General features: G+C 34.9%; 1 protein-coding gene across 1 annotated transcript in view; it reads right to left on the bottom strand.

The window, feature by feature from the left end:
* SGCZ (sarcoglycan zeta) overlaps positions 1–25,585 on the bottom strand; it is a 457,346-nt gene that overhangs the window by 59,270 nt on the left and 372,491 nt on the right. Inside the window, exon 4 of the mRNA XM_072776217.1 lies at positions 5,895–6,017. Within this exon, the coding sequence (XP_072632318.1) occupies positions 5,895–6,017 (123 nt within the window). The remainder of the gene's footprint in view (positions 1–5,894; positions 6,018–25,585) is intronic.

The raw sequence follows: 25,585 nt of genomic DNA, 5'->3' as shown, positions 1-25,585 counted from the left end.
ACAAATATTTATACTTATGCAGCTGCATAACACTGAAATGAAAATTTAGCATAAAAAGAAAAAAAGGCTTAGAGAGATTCAATCATTTGCATAATACGGCAGACAGAGTAAAGACTCCCCCTACCAATGATGTTCACATCCTAAACCTTGCAGACTGAATGTGTTACATGACAAAAGGGATTTTACAGATGTAATTAGGGTTACTAATCAACGACCTTAAAATAGGAGATTATCCTGGATTATCCAGGTATCTGGGTAATGTAATAGGCAAATGTAATCATATGAGCTATTAAAAGCAGATAATCTTTCTCTAGCTGTAGGCAGAAAAAAAGAAATTAGAGAGATACAACAGGAGGGAAAGTTAGACGGATTTGAATCACAAGAGGGATTCACCCAGTGTTCCCGGAGACAGGACACTTGGAAAGCATGAGAAGGAATATGGGTCACCTTTAGGAGTAAATATCAGCTCCTGATTGACAGCCAGCAAAGAAACAATGAAACTGCAAGCAATTCTAGTAGACCATTTTCTATAAGTAATGTATTTTGTGAATGTCATCACAATATATAAGAAACCAGACTATTCATTTACACAGTGGCAGGATAAAGTATATCTTTGAGATATTTTGTGGATTTAAGGCCCATAGCTATAAGAAGAAATTTAAACTTCAGTGGAAAGTTTTAAAACCAATACACAGAGTTGTTGATCTGAGCCCCCAATTCAACCTTTATAAAGTCCTCTTTTACAACTTTCTTCAGATTTCTATTATGCAATTATATTTTCAATAAATTTTACTTCAATTAAAATGTAGGAAACATTTAAATGAGGGTTCAGAAAAATACAGTAAGTCATGTCAGTAAGGTGCTTGGAGCCAATACCATATTGTTTGAGAATGGCATGGTTCATTATTTCTATACTTTGAACTCTGAAATCCTCTTGCTACCTGGAGATTTGAAGGGAAAGAGTTGTACTTATCTGTAGCATCTCTAAAATCTGTATCCTCGGGCCCCTGGTTGGCTCAGTGGTTGAGCATCTGCCTTCGACTCAGGTCTCGACCCCAGGATCCTGGGATCCAGTCCCAAATCAGGCTCCCCACAGGAAGCCTGTTTTTCCCTCTACCTATGTCTGACTCTCTGTGTCTCTCATGATTAAACAAATAAAATCTTAAAAAAAAAAAATCTGTATCCTCAGTAACTTAAAAAAAAAAAAAGCAACTAGAAAACAGAGTTGAGTGATTTACCCAAGTCCAGGATCTTGAAATGCTACACCTGAGAAAATTAAGTGATTGAACATCACTTTTCTCAGCACCTGGTATAATCACATTTTTTAAGGTGCTTTTCAAACTAAGCAGCTCTGTCCTGTCAGCTGCACATTACCACATTCTTGGCATTCAGACAGCTTGAAGGAACAATAGTCCTACGTAATAGAAAGCTTGATTCCCAAGCTGACCTCCACACAGTATGCCAATTTAACAGACAAGAACAAGGATGTAGGAAGACTAACTAATAAAAACAAACCAGGAAATATTGATTTCAACCCAGAAGCATGGTGTTTCATTTAAAAGACAGCTCTTCAGAAAAGCCTTTCTTCTGTTGTCAAACAAGCATTGGAGCTTGTCTATCTTTCCAATCATTCAATTAGAATAGGGACAAAAGATTGATACAGTCCTGGCTTTCAAGAAAACATTAGGGTATAGCGTGGATGCAGGGTTGGGTCTCATTCTTCTTTCAGATTGCCAGCTTTAATTTTGACTGCCTGAAAAAAAAAAAAAAAAGAGGAGATATCCTTTCTCCTTATACATTTAGCTGTTTCTCTTCTTTTCTCTCATAAGCAAAAACAGAGGGGTCTAAGTCCAGCTAATAACATCAAATTTAACATGAAGGTGTTCTATATGGCTAAAGTTTTTCACTTTCTAAAGTCAAAGGAGTTGGACTGACACTTTGTTTTCTAACTTAACATACTACTTGGAATACAAATGAAAGTACAAATTGCAGTTGATTGATTCTGCCTGAAAGCACTAAATTTAAGAGTCTTCTAAGTGTAAAGGTTTATATCTTTTATTTGTTTACCTGGTCTCAAAAGATAATTGCAGTAAGTAATATCTTAGGCTAGTATTAGGTCTCAAAAGGTAACTGCAGTAAGCAATCTCTTTGACCAATTTTAATGAAAAGAAAGTTTTCAAGTGTGCATATGTGATCTAATGTGCAACACTCCAATATATGTAGTGATGTAGAGAGGTCAAATAAGTAGCTTCAAATTAAGATTTAAGCAAATGATTACTGAGCAACTCAAGTAATACTGAGAGTAAAATATTACAAATTTTAAGCATATGATTGCTTATCAGGATGATGGGGTAATGAGGCATGTTGGTGTACTCGTAACCGTTTGTGATTTTGCTTCTATCGTTGTGCACGCTAGGAGTATTTGCACATATCAGGTAAATTCCTGCTATTTTTGAAGTAGAGTAAATGTAAATATCCTGAGCTATGCCAGATCTATGAATAATTTTAGTCATAAGTAATTTTGCCTCAGGGATATAGACACATGGTCTAAATAAATTCATCCATTTCTGTTACCCTGAAAGAAAAGTCCATGTATGAAATGCCATTGCTCATAAAGCATAAAGGCAGAGAGAGTCAATTGTAATTCCAATGGATATTGGTTAAATAGAAAATTTTGTGCCTCAAATTTAAAATTCTAGAATCAACCTCACCCAGATCTCTTGTCACATGTAACTTTGAAGTCTTGTCAGCACAGCTACCTAATTTATATGAAGCACCCTGGAGTCAGTGTCTCTTTGTAGTGTTATTTGTCAAATGATTCAAGCACTGCTTTAAAGTATATGTGAGTTTCTAATCAATCCCAGGGCATTTAAATTGTATGCGATGCTATACACAATTTTTTCCTCTAAGTATGTGAAATTCTAAATTATATTTGCCTTTGATATCTTTATTTTTCTCTATTTTAGAAGTGTCGCAGGAAGGGATAAAGCTACCATAAGGTAAATATTTGATATTCTGCTAAAGGAGAAAGGACCTAGCAAGAATTTGAGAGGGTGTGTGTGTATGTGTGTATGTTTATGTCTATGTGTGTCTGTGGGTATATGGACTCTTCCGTGAGAAAAAGAAATGCAATGGGGTCAGGGAGGAGGGGAATTCTGATCAAATTAAAATACTCCCCAACTTTGTATTTCTTTGTTAATAATGTGGAGCCTCTTCTATATCCACATCAGGTTAGAAATTGGGGTTACTGGTTACAGACCCTCTCATTCTCTCATCTTAAGTGTTATGATTCAAAACCTTCACAAAAATTTTGGCCGGGATTCTGCAGTTATGACCTCAAAATTATTTTATTATTTACGATCTTCTGGAACCATATGGTACAGATCTCTACTATAAAACTGATTAATTTTCTAGGATAACTGAATAATAAAAATCAATCAAAAGTAGTATGAAGAGTAAACTCATAGCTATGTGCATAAGTTTGAGACGGAAGGAAATGGATAAAGAGAACCAGAATGAGACATATGTATTTATCTGTTGATACATCCATATACATATATATATACATATATATATACACACATAGATGCCATGCATACGTCACATGTACACATACACAGAAAGGGAGAGAGATTAAGTTAGCAGAGATACTACCTGGAGACAGTTCATTGAAAAGCAGAAAAACTCAGATTTGGGGGGGACCACATTCTCTGCTGACTTTATAACTTAATAACTTAATAATTCCAGTTAACAATCCAAGGATGGCGACCAGTCTACCAAGAAAAAGAGGAAAATAAACACGACTATCCATGCCACTCAAAGAAAAAGTTGGAAACTAGTTAATGGGTCTAATTTTGTGAAGACAGCACTTCACTGCAACTGTTAAGAGACAAATCAACATAAGATCAGAGAAAGTTAACATTTCATGAGTTCATAAAAACTGTCAAGAGCTCTAGAATTTCCTGTCACTTATGAATGCAAAGTACTCAATGGGAATATCCGAATATGGATAAAATAATTTTTAGATAAGCATGTAACATCCTAAAAGCTATCTCAGGATTGAAGCTGATAACCAGTAGGCACTACCAAAGTTCAAAGATTGTTAAATATTGAAATCACATCAGCTTAATCACCTGGAGTGTATTTCTACCTGGGTTCCTTGCCTTTGCACCAACCGGCACTAAATCCATGTCATTTCCTATTTGTCTGTGCTCTGTGTCAACAAGAACCATCATGCTTTTTGTTTTGTTCCCAGCCCCCCAAAATGGGGGCTTAGGAAGGTCCATTTCTGCCTTCAGTGAGACTTCCTTTACTGACGTTTCCAAGGAGTCTGAAGAAAGAAAGGGAGATGAGGCAGTTGGGCAGTAATGGGGAACACTCCAAACACCAACCCAATGGTTCAGGCTCCAACTACTCAGCAGAACATCCCATGAGAAAAAGGAACCCATGGGAGACAGTAGGAGCAGTAGTAGGGGGCCAGGGAAGCCCAGTGAGGATCCCCGTTTAATTATCTTTTTGAGAGGCACCTGAGTGGTTCAGTTGGTTAAGCATCTGATTCTTGATTTTGGCTCATAATCTCAGGGTCATGAGATTGATTGAGCCCTGCATAGGGCTTGGTGTTGGGTGTGGAGTTTGCTTAAGATGTTCTTTTTACTCCCACCACCTCCCGCCCCCAACCCACGCTCTTTGTCTCTCAAAAAAAAAGTAACTATCTTTGCTGAATTTCATTACCATTCAACTTTCTTGAAATACACACAAGCCCTCAGGTTTGTAACATTAGCAAGATTAATATCATCTTTACTAATAAATAAAAAGAACTAACTATTCCAATGTCATTATGTTCTAAGATATTCTAAACACACACAGGTACACATAGTTGTGCACACATACATACACTGATATAGTTTGAGCACTAAAGTTATCATTATCATTTCAATCATTTAGATGAAGGAAAATTGGAGGCATAGAGTTTATTTAACTATGGAATGATGGAGGCAGGATTCAACCCAAACAGACGAAGAGCAGAGGCCAATTTCCATGCTAACTGTTCTGACTGCACTAGGCTCAGGAAGACTTAATTGATAGGATAGATATCCCATGAGCTGTTCCCAAACTCAAATTTGGGAAACACTAGGTCAAGCTTATCTCATTTTTTTTAATGTAGGCCCCTTGAGTATTTTTAAACTATGTTCTTAAAATAATATGTATTATGATTGCAAATCAAGTCATTCAAAGAGATTGTGCTTAAAATAGTCTTCATAAAATCCTTCCCTGCTCTCAGCCTTGCTTTTTGATTTCTGCTTTTGTTTTTGCTTTTTAATTTCAGTTGGTGATTGACTTTAATAGCCCTAATATTAGAATAATGACTTCAATAACTTCTAAATAATATGTGGACAGCACTATTTTTTGATGTATATACTTTTGAGAATTACAAACCCTAAAGAAAATAATTTAATTTACTTATAACTTTCCCCTCACTTCATTCTATAGTTGATATCTACATCTTAGTTCGTCTTTTGCATATCTTCTTCATATTTGCATTTAAATGATACCCCTGAATTGTATTCGTCCATTACCTTTAATCAGCTTTTCTCACTGTCTGCACCCCACTTTTTCTTCCACTCTCCTGACCCACTTTCCTCCGTCTATCCTACCACCACCTAGGACACACAGCTTTACTTTTATGTCACTAAGGCCAGTTTTTACATTGTCTTCTGCTGCCACAACCCGTGCCTTCTATTTGAAGACCACTGAGAAATCAAATAGTGTGAGATCATGTTATTATGTGAACTTGACTTTACGCATGGGGATCACACATCTTACAACACAGCTCTTGTTCAGATGCATGTTCTTTGAAGATGTAAACAATGTTCCAAGACCTCAAACTACAGTACCTGTAACTTTCAGCTTTTCAGCCCCAATGGTAATCTCATCTTCATCTGCAGAGAACAGCACCCTGCCATCTTCACTCGCTCTCACTTCAAATCTTTTACACTGAGCTTCCACAGCATCAGCTCCTATGGTCAGAGGAAAGGTTTAAAAGTGAAACTGGTATGCAGGAAACCATAAACATGTATCTTTTTTCTTTAGAAACAGAGGAGAAATACATGGATTACTTAGTTATTTTATGTCTGCAGTACGTTTTACATCTGAATTAATATTTTTAAAGTGTTACCTTTTGCTGTGGGCTAATTTGATAGTTTGCTGGGCTAGGAGATTGGGCATACATCTGACCTCTAAATACATGACATAGTCCTAACAAAGTTTGTAGGTTTAGCTAGTTAAAAACAACAACAACAATAAAAAAAAAAAAAAACTTTGCATATACACAAAGAGAGATGATATCTGCTTTGTTCTTGGTTGTAGCTTGAAAACTTGGCATTATACCTGGCACACACTGGATGTTCAATCAATACCTGTGGACCCAATGACTCCCATGTTCTCTCTGCAAGCAAACAATAGTGCCCATGGTCGCTGCATCACAAGGTACTTGGAGAGCATTACTCAATTATGAATCTTTAGCTACTCTACATTTCGTATATACTACTATTGAAGATTGTTCCACCTTTACTATCGCTGAGTGTGAATACATGTTAACAGCCAATCTTGCAAATATATCTATATATTTAGTGCTCCCAAATGTATCTTCTCATCAATAATTTTCTTGATTTATTAAAATATAGCATTAAATAAATTTAGTTACATTACAAAATTGGAAATCTGTTTCTGATTTATTGGACAATTTTGCATATTAATCCATCTGAAAATCACAAAGGCAGCTTTCATATTTGGAAAACATGATTAATTTGTGAGTTTGAAGGCTTCGACAGAAGATCAAACTGGTCAGAGGGTGAGGAATTGCTTTTTCCATATTTCCAATTTATTTCTTTTGGCATAACATGTTTGGCATATGCTACATCTCCCCCTCCTGTAAAGATCTGGAGCATCTCTCCTTGCTAGCTACATCAGAAACTCTCATCAGATACAATTCAGCCTGGTCAGGGACCCAGGCACATCACACTTGTGCATATATCTTTTCATTTACTTTACATATGCTATGGACTGAATGTTTGTGTCTGCCAAAAACTCATATGTTGAAATTCAAGCTCACCATGTGATGGTATTAGGAAAGGCCATCTTTGAGAGGGGATTAGGTCAGGAGGGCAGAGCCCTCATGGATGGATTAGTGACCTTATAAAGTCTGCCTTTTCTCTCTCTGCAATCTGTCAAGTGAGGACACAGTGAGAAGCCAGCTATGTACAGGCCAGGAAGCAGCCTCTCAACCAGACGCTGGATATGTTAGTGCCTTGCAATTGGAATTCCCAGCATGTAGAGCTGTGAGAAATAAATTTCTTTTGTTTAAACCACCGAGACTATTGTATTTTAGCAGAGCAGCCCGAGCAGACTGTGACAATATATTACCACTATTTTTTAGATATATGACCCAGGAATTCAAAACATGAGATCCTCTTTGTATTCCAAAATATCCTCCAAATTTAAAATTGGGTCTGATTTCTAGGGGTACTTAGGTAAGAAGCTAGATAGGTGAATGAATACGAGATATAAGCTTCCTGTCCCTTTCTTAGGCCTTCAACCCACCACAGCCCTGCTCCCAGTCCTAGCCCATGGGCTTTAATATCTTACACTTTCCCACTATCATAGCTTCTGAGAGGCATGTAAGAGGAAATATTAATTATAATCCCTAATAATATGTGGGACAACTTCTCTGAAAACAAAATGTATATTTTTCTCCTACTATAAGAAACTACCTGTTTTCAGGTCCACATAGAAAATTTTAAAAGTTTCAACTATGACAATGCTAAGATAAAACTTAGCTAACCTTGCAGGCTGTCAAGATCAAAACAGCATGAATTGTACTTTAACGTCTGTTATATATATATATTGTAAAGCAAAGCGTCTTTCTTATGAAATTTAATGGCAATATTGAACAAACCATGGAAGAACCTATTGTCCTTGGTGACAGTCATTGTGTTTGATCTGCCAAGCATTATTTCAACAGCCTGTATTCAGTTGAGTATGTCTTCTGCTAATCATGATCTAACCTTCCTGTATCGTGCTTTTAATCTTTAAACCATAGTAACCCAACTGAGTGATGTTCAAAAAACCACTTGGGGCTGGATGTGTTGATAATTGTGACTTCTAAATTTGAAGGCCTCTATGTCTCAATCTTCAAGGCACTCAGACATACACTAAATCCGAACTGCCTGAAGGATATTCTAGACATTATATATATAAAGCCTGTTAACATGTGCATTACATCGCTATCTTTAGCTATAGTTATACTTCAAATATATTATATTGGGTGAATTGATCCACAAGGTAGATTAGTGACTTTAACAACACTGAAGTGCATCAGATCTATCTATCTATCTATCTATCTATCTATCTATCTATCATCTATCTATCCATATATAATATATATATAAAATATATATATCCACACACATGCTGTGTATGGTCACAAATTTATAAGACTTTCTTGACATAACATTTAATGCCATTATATGGAAAATACTTTACTAACATAAATATGCTATATTGTATGTCACATAAACTAGTAGAAATATAAGTAGAGTACCCAGATATGGTAAAGTTAGTTGAAATCTTAATTCATTAAATTCAAGTAAGCAAAAGCAAATAAGCAAGTAAGACAATATATGCACACCTGGAATTAAAAAAAAATGTGCATCTAGGCCATATATAAATACATGCAGAAACATTCAATTAAAAATAGATATATAAATTAATACTGCAGACTACACTTTTTTCAACCAATTAGTAAAATTTCAGAAGGCAAAACTGCAAGCAATTCACAATACATTGACAGTAAATATTTTGAATCAGGAAATAACCGAATATATTATGCTTCTGTATGTTGCTTTTCTACAAAGAACAACCAGTAAATGCAGATAATTAGACACATACTGCATTGTTGTGGATATTTATATTTAAAGTTAATACATTAGGCTATATGAAATTGAAGTTACTATGTCATAACGTTTTGTGTTGTCTTATTTGTTTTTCATGTTCCTACCTCCATATATTTGCTAAGCTAAGCCAACTTAGGATCCAGTTGTTCAGAGCGGCAGTAAATACTAAGTTCCATTTTTTCTCCACCAGCAATGCTTCCAGAGTTGCAGAAAAGCAATATGCCTGATGACTGTGGATAAGGAGCTTTGATCTTAGCCAATAGATTGTGGGAAATAGGGTTATCTGGACAGTTCTATATTTTACTAGTCATCTCAAACACTAACTTCTTAACTAAAGTCTCAAGACTAAATGCTTCCTTAAGAATATCTGAAAAATGGGCAGCCCCAGTGGCCCAGTGGTTTGGCACCACCTTCGGCCCAGGGTGTGATCCTGGAGACCCAGGATCGAGTCCCATGTCAGGCACCCTGCATGGAGCCCTCTTCTCCCTCTGCTTGTGTCTCTACCTCTCTCTATCTCTGCGTCTGTCATGAATTAAAAAAAAAAAAAAATATATATATATATATATATATATATATATATATATATATCTGAGAAACTTATGTTAGCACTTCAAAATCAAATGGAGAGCAGTCAGGGATAAAATAAGTAAAGAGAATTGGAAGGAAAAAGAGAGAAAACATGAAAGTAAAATCATAGTTTCCACAAAAGGGTTGAAGTATTCAATATATATCCAAATATTTTCTCTAGTTCATTTAATGTTCTGTATATATTCTTTAAAAACAAACAAAGCCACAACAAAGCTAATTTCTTATTCTCCTCAGAGATGGCTCCATTGCCTTTTTGGAGCATTCACATTTCTTATAGTCATATTCAGTAGCCAAAGGCATATTTGCTGACAAATAGAGAGGCTCCAGTAATTTATCTACTGTCTTTGCATTTTCTACATTTCATCAGTCAAACACATGAATTGGAAAATTTTCTTCAATAAAAATCTCTACAGGGGCTCAAACAATATATTTCCATGGGGCCTCTTGGTACTATTTAGTCCTAATTTAAAGAAAACAAGGCAAAGATCAAAATGGATATGTCTAATTATCTCTGGTGTGTTTTCCTCAAGCATATCATGATGGATCTTTCTTCCAATATAACTCTGATTTTACATATTGTCAATATTTTCAAGGTCTTGAAGAAGGGAATTATTAAAAGATTAGAAACTCCCACAAGAAAAACAAAAACAAGAGTCAATACAGTGAACTAAATTTAGAGTTCTGAAATTCCCGTTTTAGAATTATCATCAGCTCCAAAAAACAAAAACCAAAGAAGCTGAAACCAAAGAAGCTGCTTTCCTGACATATAAATACAAATAAGCATTGTATTTATTTTATTTTACACTGTGTATGTCATTAAAAACTCTCATGTGGCAAGTGTACTCTTAGTGTACTTAGGGAGAGAAGGAGAAGCAAAATGAGGGAAAGTCACAGGGGCGGGGCTGGGAGACTTATCTTGAAACTAGGGATCCTGAGCCTTTGGCAATTGCAATCTCCACTGGATCCTGTCAGAGATTAGCACACCCACATCCCACCTCTACAACCTACCCCCAACCAGAGGGACTAATTTCTGTTTCAGAATCGGAGGAGTAACCATTCTTTCTTCAGCAAATAAGGTAGCTCAGCTCTATGAACCCTGAGGTTACATTCACCCTTATATCCCTACCTGGGTCTTCCTACCATTCTGTGTCTAGATCAGTGCCCTGTACACAGTTATTCTTCAATCCAAGTTTGTTTTTACAAAACAAATGAGCAAAAAGGAGGAGGGAAGGGAGAGAGGGAGGCAAGCCATGAAACAGACTCTTAATGTAGAGAACAAATTTACGGTTGCCAGAGGGAAGAGGGTGGAGGGATGAGTAAAATAGGGGATGGGGATTAAGGAGTATACTTGTGGTGGGCGCCTGGTGTTGTATGGAACTATTGAATCACTATATTGTACACCTGAAACTAATATTATACTGTACGTTAACTACCTGGAATTTAAATAAAAACTTTTTTTTAAAAAAGTTTGTTTTTAAACTGAATTCCACTGCTTTCCACCATTTGTGCTTTTATGCTTCCTTTGTCACTCCCTTGCCCATCTATACCACAGCTATGATCACACACTATTTTTTTATAATAAATTTATTTTTTATTGGTGTTCAATTTGCCAACATACAGAATAACACCCAGTGCTCATCCCGTCAAGTGCCCCCCACAGTGCCCATCACCCATTCACTCCCACCCTCTGCCCTCCTCCCCTTCCACCACCCCTAGTTTGTTTCCCAGAGTTAGGAGTCTTCATGTTCTGTCTCCCTTTCTGATATTTCCCACACACTTCTTCTCCCTTCCCTTATATTCCCTTTCAGTATTATTTATATTCCCCAAATAAATGAGAACATACAATGTTTGTCCTTCTCCGATTGACTTACTTCACTCAGCATAATACCCTCCAGTTCCATCCACGTTGAAGCAAATGGTGGGTATTTGTCATTTCTTTATTTTTTTATTTTTTATTTATTGATGATAGTCACACACACACACACAGAGAGAGAGAGGCAGAAACACAGGCAGAGGGAGAAGCAGGCTCCATGCACTGGGAGCCCGATGTGGGATTCGATCCCGGGTCTCCAGGATCGCGCCCTGGGCCAAAGGCAGGCGCCAAACCGCTGCGCCACCCAGGGATCCCCGGGTATTTGTCATTTCTAATGGCTGATCACACACTATTGATCTCCATCTTCTTTTTTAAAAAAAATTATGAAAAGCTTATACATGTAACAGTTGTGTACATGATGTTACCCACCACCTGGCTGAAGAAATAGTTATCATTACCAACACCAGCCTTCAGCACATTCTCTTCTTAATCACATGTCCCTTCATCCTTAGGGAGCTCTGCATGTCACCATTATCCTGAAGTGAGTCTTTATTATTCTCATGTAACTTTATTACTTATATGTATCCTTCAAACATTTTTCTTAGTTTTACATGTCTTGGATTAAACACACACATACACACACTTACTGATAATATATACTCTCCACAGCCAGAACTTGGGGGCATGTGGGGCTGACTTTTTGTCTGGAAGTGGTTCTGTTCTCCTAGGGATATTATTCTCTCTGGCCAAAGCAATGGATTCATACACAAGGACATTACTCAAACATACCTCTGATTTTCACTCTACATTTTGAAAAAGAGGCACATTCTACTTTTCAGATCATGGGCACTGGGTGTGATAAAAACTTAAGCTTTTAAGGCTAGCTATACCCCTACATGGAAAAAATTTGTCTGAGAATTTAGTCCATCAGTGAAAAGGGGGGAAAAGTTGGAAGGAGAGTGAGAAGAACATAGAGACACATCTGAAACTACTGCTTAAATGGCCAGATCCAATCAGAAACAAAGTAATTTAGCCCTGGCCTTGCTTACTATATGAATCAATAAATTACTCATCTACCTCACTGAAGGTGAGGAGGATATAAATTCTGAATTGATTTATTTTTGCATTGTTTTCACTCTCTGTATTTTCTTCTTTGTTTCCATAGATCCTTCTCTCTCTCCCTCTCATTCTTATCTTATTAAACAGAAGTTAGATATCTTCCACCTCTAACAAACTGACCAACGCGCCCCCCCCTCACACACACATACATCATTCGGATGTAATTAAAAGGAAAAGAAAATGCTCTAGGACTTTGTGGGGAGGGATGCCATAATATCCTGAGGCAAATTTCTTATATAGCCTTTGCATTGAGCAAACTAAATTTCTTCTTAGACAATGCCAAAACTAGCCTTAAAGGTATAAATATAATCTTTTACACCTGTATAGTTTAGTCTTTTGGTGATTTATAATAATATGACAATATTATTAATTAATTTATCATTATCATTATGCTGGTATGACTACCTAGCCAGCCATTTCATAAATTACTATAGTTTTTTCTCCTGGGCCTAGTCACTATGAATTTTGACAGGATCAAGTAAAATATGTTTCTTTATCCCACTTTTGTTGACTTCGTTGTCTATGAGAAGTGAAAGTAGACATCTTTGACTTTTTATTTTGTTTAAGGGGACCAGTCAAACAGCATATGCATAATATTCTGGGTTTTTTTGATATACTATACAAACATGAAATTATAGCATTTCATAACTGTGGATGGCACAAAATTGACGAGTAAAATATTATTATCTAACATTTTTTGTGTATCAAAATCATTCATTTTCTTTTATTTTATAAATGAAAACTAGAAACAAAAAAAGGCATGCTGCATGCAGTGAAAAAAATACTACCTATTAGAATTATTCTTATGAGTAGAATCAGTGAATACTTAAATAATGAGAAAAGACTGCTTACAACTATATTTGCGGTAAGTTGCTTTTATAAGAAAGAGAGAAGAAAATGTTCTCTGGTAATCTCTCACTGCTTAACTTTTCAGCAGACATTAAAAATATCTAAAATGATGTAATATAATATACTGAAGGACATGAGAGTTTCAAAGCCATTCCTTGATAATACTGAACTAAAGTTTTTTCCATTGTAGCCTATTACTTTTTAACATAAGTTTCTTTCATAAGAACAACAAAGTTAACTTCTCAGAGTTTTTCCTTCTTTCTTGTCAGCTTGCCCTGGTCTTCTGTGACATTTTAACACATCTATCAGGGTAGTTTCATGAAACTCCTTAGTACTTTTTTTGTTTTTCCTTTCTAACATGCATTTTTTTTTCAAATAATTAACAAGTGTATCCATGCTACACATCAACACAAGCATAAAAAATGAATTGGTGCACAGTTTTCTGATATATTTTTATGCAAATTCTCCCTAAATTATATGCAGTATAACTTGTTTACTTGTGGCAGTATAAATTTGCAGATGTATTCAACTAATAAGGTAATCTCATGGTACCAACTAAGTATACATTTTTTGCCAAATTTCAAGATTATCTTTGTTCTCAAAAACATCTGACTTTGACAATTTATCACCTGAATATCAGCAAAAGTCACTTTCATGTACTTACTATTTTAATGTAAGAGAACTTACACAGAAACCATTCTAGACAAAGAATTGTATCCTTGAAAATGTTATGAACAAGTAATCTCCTTCTTTACAGAGTGGCTCTAGCATATTTATTCATACTACCTGCTAAACTTTTTAAAAAAGATTTTATTTATTTGTTTGAGAGAGAGAAAGAGAGTATGAGCCGGGCAGAGGCAGAGTGAGAGAGAGAGGGACAAGTAGACCCTCCACTAAGCAGGGAGCCCAACATGGGCTCAGTCTTAGGACCCAGAGATTATGACCTGAGCCAAAGTCAGACACTTAACCAATTGAGCCACCCAGGAGTCCCTGCATGCTAATAATAGTAAGACTATTTGAGGTGTACTTATTGATAGTTTTCATAACAATTATTTCATATTCCTCTTTTTCTTCATATTCCTCTTAGTATTAGGTAGATTGTCTCTGAATTTCCTTTAATGGGAACATGTGTTTTGTGTTATAAATCAGTTAACTGAGCACTAAAGAAGAATAAACTTCAAGATAAACAATTTAAGAAATCCAGTATAAAATACAATTTTTATTATAATTGATCATTTTAGATATTGTTAGGCAATTGTGCATTATTGATTTGTTATAGCTAATGCATATTTTTATAATTATGTGGAATTCTTAGGATTGCTTGCATTGAAAAGTATTATTTCTGATCCCCATGAAGCATCATACTTGGGTTTCTGGAAAAATGACGAAATTGGGGTACTTGGATTAAACCTCTTCTATCTGAAAGGAAGATCTAGTTTATAATCTGATAAAACAATTCCTCAAATTAGAGTGCCTTAGCCCACCAAAGGTCTGTTTCTTGTTCATGCTCATTTCTAGCAAGATTCAGCAAGATGCTATAATCACAGTAACCACTCAGGGACCCAAATGAAGGCTCCATATCAACACTTGCCTCCAAAGCTTTGGTAACAAGAAAAAAGGATATGGAACAGTGAGTACTTTCATTTAGAAGTAGCACATCACTTTATTTTCTTGGCCAATGAAGGTGAACTCACCAAGTCTGTTCCCAAATAAGTAGGAATTTATAATACTTAATCCAGTGTTCACCTCTAAATACAAAACTGACAGAGAACGATAAAATATTTATTGGTTTGTCAGGGCTGCCAAAGCCCCACACATTGGGTAGCTTGAAAAACAGAAGCTTATTGCTTTAGAGTTCTGGAGGCTAGAAGTCTGAAATCAAGATTTGGCAGAGTTGCTTCCTTCTGCGGCTGTAAGGGAAGGATCTGTTCTAGGTCTCTCTCCTTGGCTCATTTACAAGATGGACATCTTCTCCATGTATTTCATCTCCCCTCTACGTGTATCTTTCTGCCCAAATTTCTCCTTTTTATAAGAACACCAATCATATCTGATGGTCCACCCTAATGACCTCATTTTAACTTGACTATCTTTATCTCCAAATAAGATCCTATCTTCAAGTAAGATCACATTCTGAGATACTAGGGGTTAGCACTTTGTATATGATTTTTTTTTTTTTTTTTTTGGCAGGGTGCATGATTCAACACATAAAAAATATCTTCAATGTTATGGGAAAAAAAGAAAAAAATAACAAAAACTTAAATGCCAACCTAGGATTTTAAGTCTAACAAAATTATCATCTAAGATTGGAGGCCAGAAGATATTTCAGACTAACAAAAAATGAAAGAACTAATCACCAACAGATTCAGTTTAAGAAAATTACAAAGGACTATTTCCCAGAAAAAGGAAACAGTCACAGATCAGATATCAGAGGTACAGGAAGATTAAGATTTGAGAAAATACACTTTCCTTGGCTTTCTTTTAGCTCACTAGTCATGCTTTTCCAGTCTACATCTGTTTTCCCCTTTTCTTCCTATTCTGTAAATATTTACATGCTCCAGAGGTCAGACTAATGACTCTTAAAATGTATTTGTGTGTGTGTGTGTGTGTGAAATGTCTCCAGAACAAAGAAAAAATAAAAGAATTGAAGAAAATCTTTCACTGTTTATATCCATTCACCTATAGGTTCTCTTCCATGATCATGGCTTTAAGTAAAGTACACATGTTCAAGTCCAAAATTTGTAACATGTGCACTAAATATTAGTTTAGTTATTACCCTGAAATTCACATTTACATAATTAACTGTTTATAAATGTCAGAAAAGCTTTGTTTAACCTCAATAAAAACTCTTAATTATCACACACTGCTAATTTATTTTTTCCTCACTAATCCCTTTCTTGGTCAAGTGGGCCACAATTCACCCCAATAGTTTAACCCTCAAGTCCAAGGTTTATCTCAGATCCTGCTTCTGGAATTACAATATCAGGAACTTGGCAGACCTGGTCTCCAGGAAAACTGTTGAAAAAATATTTTATAAACAATCTGAATTCTCAGTAAAGAGTTCTAAGGATACATAGCAAATGAAGAAACATCTATTCAAGAAATCTATTAAAACTCAATAGAAACAGAGAGTCTATATCATTTGGATCATGAGCCACTTACTTTATCCCTCTCCCAGACAAACTGATCGAAATTCCACTCTATGTAGGTATAGCCTAGAACACAAAGCTCCCTCTCCATCTACCTCCCAGGTGGAGAATTAAGGTATTTTCCCAGGAGGGAGAGGGTGTCAGCATTTCCCATCCTATGCTCTAGATAACATGCAGAGGACAGATTCCTACTAAGTTCAGCTGTGAGGTGAGGGCTCACTTCTTCCACTCAAACTCCACTCATAGGATATAGGCCCTCCTTAAGCATGATGTAGTGAAAATACAGGGGCCCAAATTGCCCTCCCTTTAGTTCTTTCACAGGTTGGAGTTTTCATGTCAGGAGAAGCAAGTCCTAGAAGCTACATCCAATCCCTGGCTTTGCCAAATGCCTGGCTACTAAGCAGGAGTGCCACTCAAAAAGCAATTTACCATTGTCCCTTCTTCCGGTTGTAGTTCAGAGATTTTTGCCCAAGAAGAGAAATGGGCTATAAAACAGAGAACTGAAGCTCTTTCCAAAGAAGACTTTATTTGCATCAGAGTTGGATTAAGTTCAAACCTAAGGATACTCTCAAAAACAATACAGCTGTGGTGAAATGTAATTAAGAGGAGACCAAAGACTATCAGAGACATAAGCTAAACCATAGTCCATGAAACAACTTCTGCTCCAGGACAATACTTAAAACAATAGCAATTAACCGAGAATTAGTACAGCTTATCAGCAGGGTGTAATCAGGGAAAGAGACAGAGTGCAATGCTAAAACTAGTTATTCTAGGTGACTGTATGCAGATTGAAGGATGTACCATCTCAGGAACTTCACAAGCTTTAAACTGAAGGGGAGGGGAAGGGACAGAAGGTAGGAATAGACTTCAAAAAAATAATCTAGTGAGTTATCAAAGAAATGAGCAAGCAAATAATAATAACAAGACCCGAGGTTGATGGTGGAGGACCAGAACCCAGAACTGCTACACTACATTACCTAAACTTTCCAATTTTCCACAAAAATTATGACATGCAAAGAAAGAAAGAAGTCTGACCCATAGATGGGAAATATCAGGCAATAGAATCTGCTTGTGAAAATGATCACATGCCACATTTAACAGGTGAGGACTTCAAATGGCTACTTAAAGTAGCCTGTATACACACATCTAAACAACTAAAGGAAACTGTGTTTAAAAAAGTATTATAAAATATTTCATCAAATGGAGAATATCAATACAGATATAGAAGTTGTAAAGGAAGCAAATGAAAATTCTGAAGCTCAGTACAATAGTTGAATGAAAAATTCACTCCACAGTAGATTTGAACTAGCAGAAGAAAGAATTTGCAATTTTAAAAATAAATACTATCTATAAAATCTAAGAACAGAGAGGAAAAAGAATGAAGAGAAATGAATAGAGCCATTAAAAGGCTTTCTTTCCACATAGAAATGACAAAAGCAAACTTAGTGAATAAAGATTTAGTCTTTAAATTAATGTTATATTTCAATTAAATATTTCTCTCAGAAATAGCACCTGACCAACTCATATATCTTCTGGTTTATAAAATACATAATTGGTTGTTTCAATAAGGTAACAGGATTTTCAGATAAAAAATAATATTTCTCTAAGATCTATTTTTTTCCAGGATCCCTGGGTCACTCAGCAGTTTGGTGCCTGCCTTTGGTCCAGGGTGTGATCCTGGAGACCCGGGATTGACTCCCTGCGTGGAGCCTACTTCTCCCTCTGTCTGTGTCTCTGCCTCTCTCTTTCTGTGTCTCTCATGAATAAATAAATAAAATCTTTAGGGGAAAAAAATCTACTTTTTCCCTAAAAAATTTGAATTTGTTAAAAATTGAATTTGTTAAAAGTAATTCATGGAATGGATTTCTAAGTTTCTTATTTCCCGATTATCTATTCCTTTTTTGGATTTAAGCTTGGCTCTGTTGTCTCTTCAGGGCCCATCTCTTTCAGAAGAGGTATTTAAATCAGTGTATTTTACTGAGTCATTTAAACTAACTTCCTATGTTGTTATCATCCAATTGAAGCTTCTTAATTACTTTCTACATATTTTCCTTTACTATTCATTAGTATATTTTTTTAAATTCTGAAGTATTTTCTGATTAAAAGCAATGCCTGTCATCGGATTATCCAGCTAAATAGGAAAGAAAAATATTGTCACGAAACATGCAGCACATTTTAAATACTAGTCTAATTTTCCCAACATATCTCCACCTGTCTTTCCCTGAAGCCAGCTGTTTGGTACTCAGAGGATATAAATAATTTGATGATGAAATTAAGTGGAATATAATTATAATACTTGAAAAGAATTGCCTGGCAGATTATTTTCTTATTACTTACTTATTGCAGGTATTAAATGAAGTGATCTAAGAGTTGAAAGTACATTTCCCAAAAGTTCCTTCTGGATATTCGTGTATATCAGAACACTGGTTAGGCTGTTTCTTGCTCTAATAATATATATATGGTATGTGCTCAGTGGTTAGAATGGAAACCTGATGATGTCAGGGATCCAGGCCTCTTCTACTTTGTTACTCCACCACCTTCAAATGACAGCTTCCATCCTGGAGAGCCACATGGGTGCTCAGGTCGCTTTAATGTGTCTCATTCCAGAGAGAGGAAAGGCAAAAGGAAGGGCAGGCCCATTTCTTCTTCTTTCTTTCTTTATTTTTAAGATTCTATTTTAATTCCAATTAGTTAACCTACAGTGTTATATTAGTTTCAGATGTACTCATTTCTTTTAACAAGACACTATCTGAAATCAGTGCATGTCATCTCCGCTTACATCTACTTGGCTAGAATTCAGGCACACCTGGCTGCAATAGAAGCCTGTAGCCTTGAGCTGGGTAGTCACATGGGTAACTAACACTTGAGGTTGTATTCTAAAATAGAAGAGGAAGAATGGCCACAGGGAAGGAGCCATCAATGGTTTCTACAGCATCACACAAGTGTTTTTACCTCAGAAATTAATCTTAATCATTCCTCAGATGTCCAAAAACTCTAGAATCAACATTTACACATTTTTCTTATGGTCCTTTTGCCAGTAATAGCTGGATTCCATATCCTGTAGGATTACTTTTCTTAATTATGGTCCTGTTATTTTATCTGAAATAATACGGATCCCTTTGCCTATAAATTAAGCAAAGGAAGGCTATCAGAAGCAGAAACGCTTTAGGTTTAAATCACACTGTGTATAAACAAATTGCTTATATTTATATAAATTTCTATGACCCACAAAAAAATGCCATATAATCAATGACTTTTAAAAACAAACAACATACATAACATACTAGAAGCATACTGATTTAGTAAAAATATTTTCTCCAAAAATCCTAGTTGGGTAATACTTTATTGTAAAGACAGAAAATAAATAATTTTATAACCTTTTTATTTAGGAAATTATTATGTTGTCATTTATTAATTTTTGCATTTAAAGAAAAATAAATGATAATATGGAAAAAATACTGTTCTATCGCTTAGTGGTCTGCTTGACAACTACCACTAATTATTACTCATTCTGATTTTTTTTCTTACTATATAATTTGATGTTATTGAACGCTATTTTTTATAACTAAACCTCTATTTCTTTCCATAACATTTATATTTTAGAAAAGCAATATCACATTCGGATATTAAAACATTTTGTGACCTTCAAGAATTCTTCAATAAAATTTACAGTAAAATAATTATGAATATATTGCATATCATGTTTGAGCTTTTATTCAAGAATTCTATTTAAGCCTATATTTAATACTATTAGCTATTTCATCTGATTCTATAGTTCTTTTCTTCCAAGTCTTCATCTTCACTAATTAGATAAGCATGAAATTGATGTCAGTACATTAGTTTCTCAATATTGTTTTCATGTATTTCTAATATATATTTAGCTATTAAGATAAGAATTACTATAAAAAAGACCAGTAGATAGCCTTAATGGAGTATATATTTGAATTTAGAATACAATTTTCATTTTCCAAATTAAATTAAGGGAAACCTAGAGGGATTTAATAAAATACAACACATCAGTGATGTATTCCATCAGAGACTATACTTTACACTTACTAAAAATCATATGCAATAGGTGTGTATGTCTGCATATACTGTAAGGAGTGATAACATCCTTTTAAAATTACTGCAGTTACATATAAGTTTTTTACATATGTTATTTGTGGTTATGTTGGCAGAAGAGATACTGTTTTTGAAGATCTCTCAGTAGGAGACTATATCCAATTTGCTGTCAAAATCTTTTCTTCTGCATTATTGTTCATAAATCACATTTTCTTTTGACAAGGTAATGCATTTACATAATACAAAAGTAAAAAGCATAAGTTATATAGGATGAGTCTCACTTCTACTCTTGCCCTATAAATCCTCTTCTGACATTTCCCTTAAATGGAACAATTTTCGTTGTTCCTTGTAAACTTTTTTATTTTTAGCAAATACAATAAGCATGAACAAAATGCACATTTTGTTTTCTTAAAGAAAATGCACATTTTTTATAATGTTTGTCCACTGCTTTTCACATAATAATTGTACTCTACTTTTAAATTATCTTTTGATTCATGATAATCTAAATAAATGAGAGGATATAATAATGCAGGCACTCAAACTTGTCTAGCTTTTGTTTGATTCAATATGTGGTTTTTTAACTTGTGTTCATATTTGCTTACAATTATTCTGGTAAGTTGTAACCGCTTGTAGTTTAGGAAGAAAATTCCTATCTGAACAACATATTTTATTAATCATTTTGAGGAATACAGTGATGCCATGTTAATTAAAATTTCTCATGACACTAAAATTGGATAGCTACTTAACAGAATGACAATTCTAAAGGATCCTGACAGGTTGGCATGACACAATGATAATTTTTAATAAACATTAATAAAATAGATATATTTTACATGGGAATAAAGAGACGTCCTTTGAAAAATATAATGTAAGGAGGGAGAATTATCAACACTTGTGTGTGGGGGGAATGTTTTGTTTGTTAGGCAACCATGTCAGATGGATTTAAGTAGTTAATATTTTCTTAGACTGTATACCTGGAGATGCAATGCTGATGAGCAAGAAAACGATCTTGTTAAACTCTAGGTGATTAAACCGTATCTATCTGGATTATCGTATGTTATTACAGGCATTCTCTGATGGAGGATTGTTGATGTGAATTAAGAATGTGACCAGAGTAAGGACAACCTTTTTGGTGAAGAGATATAAACTTAGTCAATACAGTGAAATTACTTTTGGAAGTGTAGTGTAATCATAGTTGGAATGAAAAAGTGTGTTATATAAATAGCAGAGGGTGAGTGTGTCACACATTTTGGTCACACCTTACCTGACAGCTCAGCTGCATTTTAACTTCTAAGGTTTATGAAGGCTGTTGACATAACTTATAATGATAGGAAAATAAACAAAAGGATAAAAAAAAATCTGCTTCTGAGCAAGATGGAATATCCAAGACCAGATTTACCCTCTCATCTGAAATAACAACAAAAAAGACAAAAGTATGTAAAAAGTATATAAAAGTATGGTTTTCAAAACATTTAAAAAAAAAAAAAAACATTTGACATCAGGGAATGAAGAACAGTAATGCCTAAGAGACATAAACAAATGGATAGGATCATACGTACTACAAATTACTGCATTAACGGAGATCCCAGTCTGTGGTGCAGAGACAAGTAACTCAGGTGGAAACCAGAGACTTCCTGAGTTGGGAGAAGGAGCAGAGACTCAGCGGGACTGACAGGTAGAGCTTTCAGGACAGAGTATCAGAGAGAATGGAGCTACTTAGACAAAGGAACTCTAGAGATCTTCAGAAGACCTTCCTCAAAAAATCAGTAGATTATATATCATTGCAAGTATGTAAGAAAACTATCATAGGTCAGAGAAAGAAATAGAGGAAATATTGTCTGGCATTTCCACCGGGGTGAGACTAGTACCCTCCAGATTTGAAAAAAAAAAAACAAATACAAATATCACAATTAATGCGGCTTTGGTAGAGGACTCAGGAAAATCTTGAATCACAGTTCATAATACAGAATGATTAGCCACAGACCTAGCAAAGCCACAGATCTGCCAAAGAAACCTCAAATGCAGGACCCTGAAGGATCAATTCATTTTCCATTAATTGCATTCAGAACAAAGTTCAAGAATATTTATAGAAATCAAATAGTTTGCAGCATCAAAAAAAGTGAAATGTACCATGCCTCCCATCAAACATTAAAAGACTATGAGCCACAAAAAGGAGCACAAAAACATGGCCCATAATGAAAATATTAAGTAATCAGAAGTGACTCTGAATTGACAAAAATGTTTAACTTTGCAGAAATGGATGATAAAACCTTTATTATAATTGTATGCTGTATGCTCAAAATTTAGAGATATGGACAAAAGTACCCAACTCAAAATTCCAGCAAAGAAAACTACAATTAAATGAAAATACATGAAATGGGATTAGCAGTAGGTTGGACATTGCAAAAAATATGTATGCAAGTGAATGTGATCCATAATAAAATATAAAAAGAGAGTGGAATTAAGAAGAAAATATTTTATTTATTTATTTGACAGAAAGAGAGAGAGAGAGCAGAAGCACAAGCAGAGGGAGCTACAGGCAGAGGGAGAAGGAGAAGCAAGCTCCCCGCTGAGCAGGGAGTCATAAGTGGGGCTTAATCCCAGGCCCCTGGGATCATGACCTGAGCTGAAGGCAGACACATAACCAACTGAGCCATCCAGGCACCCTAAGAATGGAATTTTTTAAAATGAAGAGAACATTAGTAATGTTTTAAACAACTTTATGTGGGTTCCTATACTTTTCTTGGAGAAGAGAAGGGGGCTGATGATGGACAAAATATTTGAAGAAATAATGAATAAAATTTTCTAATTTTAATAAATGAAATAAAGCTATACACACATAACAACAAATCCTAAACACAAAAATATTAAGAAATGTTTGGTATAATAAAAACTCTACCAAACAAAAACATTCAAATTGTTGGAAATGAGTGATAGAGTGCAAATTACAAAAGTAATCATATATAAAAGATACCATTGTATACAGAATAATAAAGATAAGGAGAGCAAAAGATTCCTGTTAGAAATAATGCAAGAGATAAAATAGGAAAATATTTTCCTAAAATAGAAATATTTGCAGTAACACCGCCACACATGTACCCCAAACAGAACAATCTAAAACTCTGTATTTAGTGAAAAAATATTTTTTAAAGATTATTTATTTATTTATTTATTTATTTATTTGAGAGAGAGAAGAGGGGAGAAGGGAGACAGAGGAAAGAGTGCATGAATGGGGGGCAGAGGAAAGGGACAAGCAGATTCCCTGTTGAGGGGGGATCCTGCTGCAGGGCTTGATCCCAGGACTCTGAGATCATGACTTGAGCTGAAGTCAGATAATTAACCTCTTAAGCCACCCAGGTGCCCCTCTAATGAAAATATTTTTCAGAAGAAAAGGGAAAAAAAGATAATTACAGATGCAAAAACTTGAATAGTTAATTACTAGCCATCTGCATTATAGGAGATGTCAGATGGAGTTCTTAGGAAAAAGGTAGATGATGTCAGATGGAAATATAAATCTATATAGAGAAATAAATTGTAATGGTGACTATTTTGATAAATATGCTTTTCTTATTATTTAAACTGTTTAATACATAATTAACAATTTGAACAAAAATAATAACAATGTATTGTGAAATGTGTAAATTGAGTACATAAAATGTATGATTATAGACCTCTAAACACAGGGAAGGAAAAATTAAAGTATACTCTCCTAAGGTCCTTTTTGAAGTGTTATGGTATCACTTGAAGGTAAACTATGATAAGTGAAAGACGTTTATTATAAGCACTAGAGCAACCAACCAGCAGAAAAATAAACACAAACAAAAAACAAGAAAAAAAGAAAAAAAAAAAGCCAATGACCAAGTGGCATCATACAAATCTCAGCTAATCTCTGTCTCTCTCATGAATAAATAAAATCGTAAAAAAAAAAAAAAATAGCAAGATGATAGACCTGAAGCTAACTATATCTATTGAATGGAAGTAATGCAAATACTCCAGTCAAAAGGTAAAGACTGGCAAATTAGATAAAAAAATAAGATCCAACTATATTGCACCTACAAGGAATCTACACTTTAAATAAAAAGATACAAGTTAAAAGAAAAAGGATAGAAAATGATATGCTAACTCTAATCCAATGAAAACAGAGCTGACTTTAAAAAAAAAGATTTTATGAATTTATTTGAGAGAGAGAGAGAGAGAGAGAGAGCAAGAGCACAGGAGTGAGGGGGAAGAGGCAGAGGGAGAGGGAGAAGCAGACTACCCACTGAGCAGGAAGCTGGACGCAGGCCAGATCCCAGGACCCTTGGACCATGACCTGAGCCAACGGCAGATTCTTAACTGACAGAGCCACCCAGGGCCCCAGAAATGACTGTTTCTAATCAAATTAAAGTGTATTATCAGAGATAAAAAGATAATTTCATATTGATGAAGAGGTCATGGGTCAGAAGTCTTCTTCTGGCAAAAAATAATCCTAAATGTTTGTATACTTAATGAAGGGCTTTGGAGGAAATACCCAAAGGAAAACTTATAGAACTGAAACAAACTCAAAATCACAGAAATTTCAAGCCCTATTTCACAAAAATAAATATAACAAGTCAACTAAAATTGAGCAAGGATGTAATAGATTTGAGCAACACAAACTGTACTTGCCATTTATAAAAAAAATGTTGCCAATCAAAATATACTAGTTCTTTGAGTGCACATGTAACATTTTCCAAGATAGAACTAATTTTAGTACATAAAACAGTCTCAATAAACTAAAAAAAGTCTTGTCTTACAAATTATATTATTATAACAATGTCATTAAGAAATGAAGTTTATGAGAGATATGAAAAATCCCAAAATATTTAGATTCAAAAATCCACTTCTATATAATCCATCAAAGAAGAAATTAAAATAGAAAGTACAAAGTATTTTGAAGTAAATTAAAATGTAAACAAAACATATATGAGTTTTTTCGATAATACCAATGTTATACATAAATGTAAACCGATAGCACTAAGCATCTACATAAAAAATGTGGAGAGGCGCCTGTTGGCTCAGTCAATCAAGCCTCTCAC

This window comes from Canis lupus, chromosome 15 (assembly GCF_048164855.1).
Source record: "Canis lupus baileyi chromosome 15, mCanLup2.hap1, whole genome shotgun sequence".
Lineage (NCBI taxonomy): Eukaryota > Metazoa > Chordata > Mammalia > Carnivora > Canidae > Canis > Canis lupus.
The sequence above is the reverse complement of the archived record's forward strand: the minus strand, read 5'-3'. Positions and strand labels throughout refer to the sequence as shown.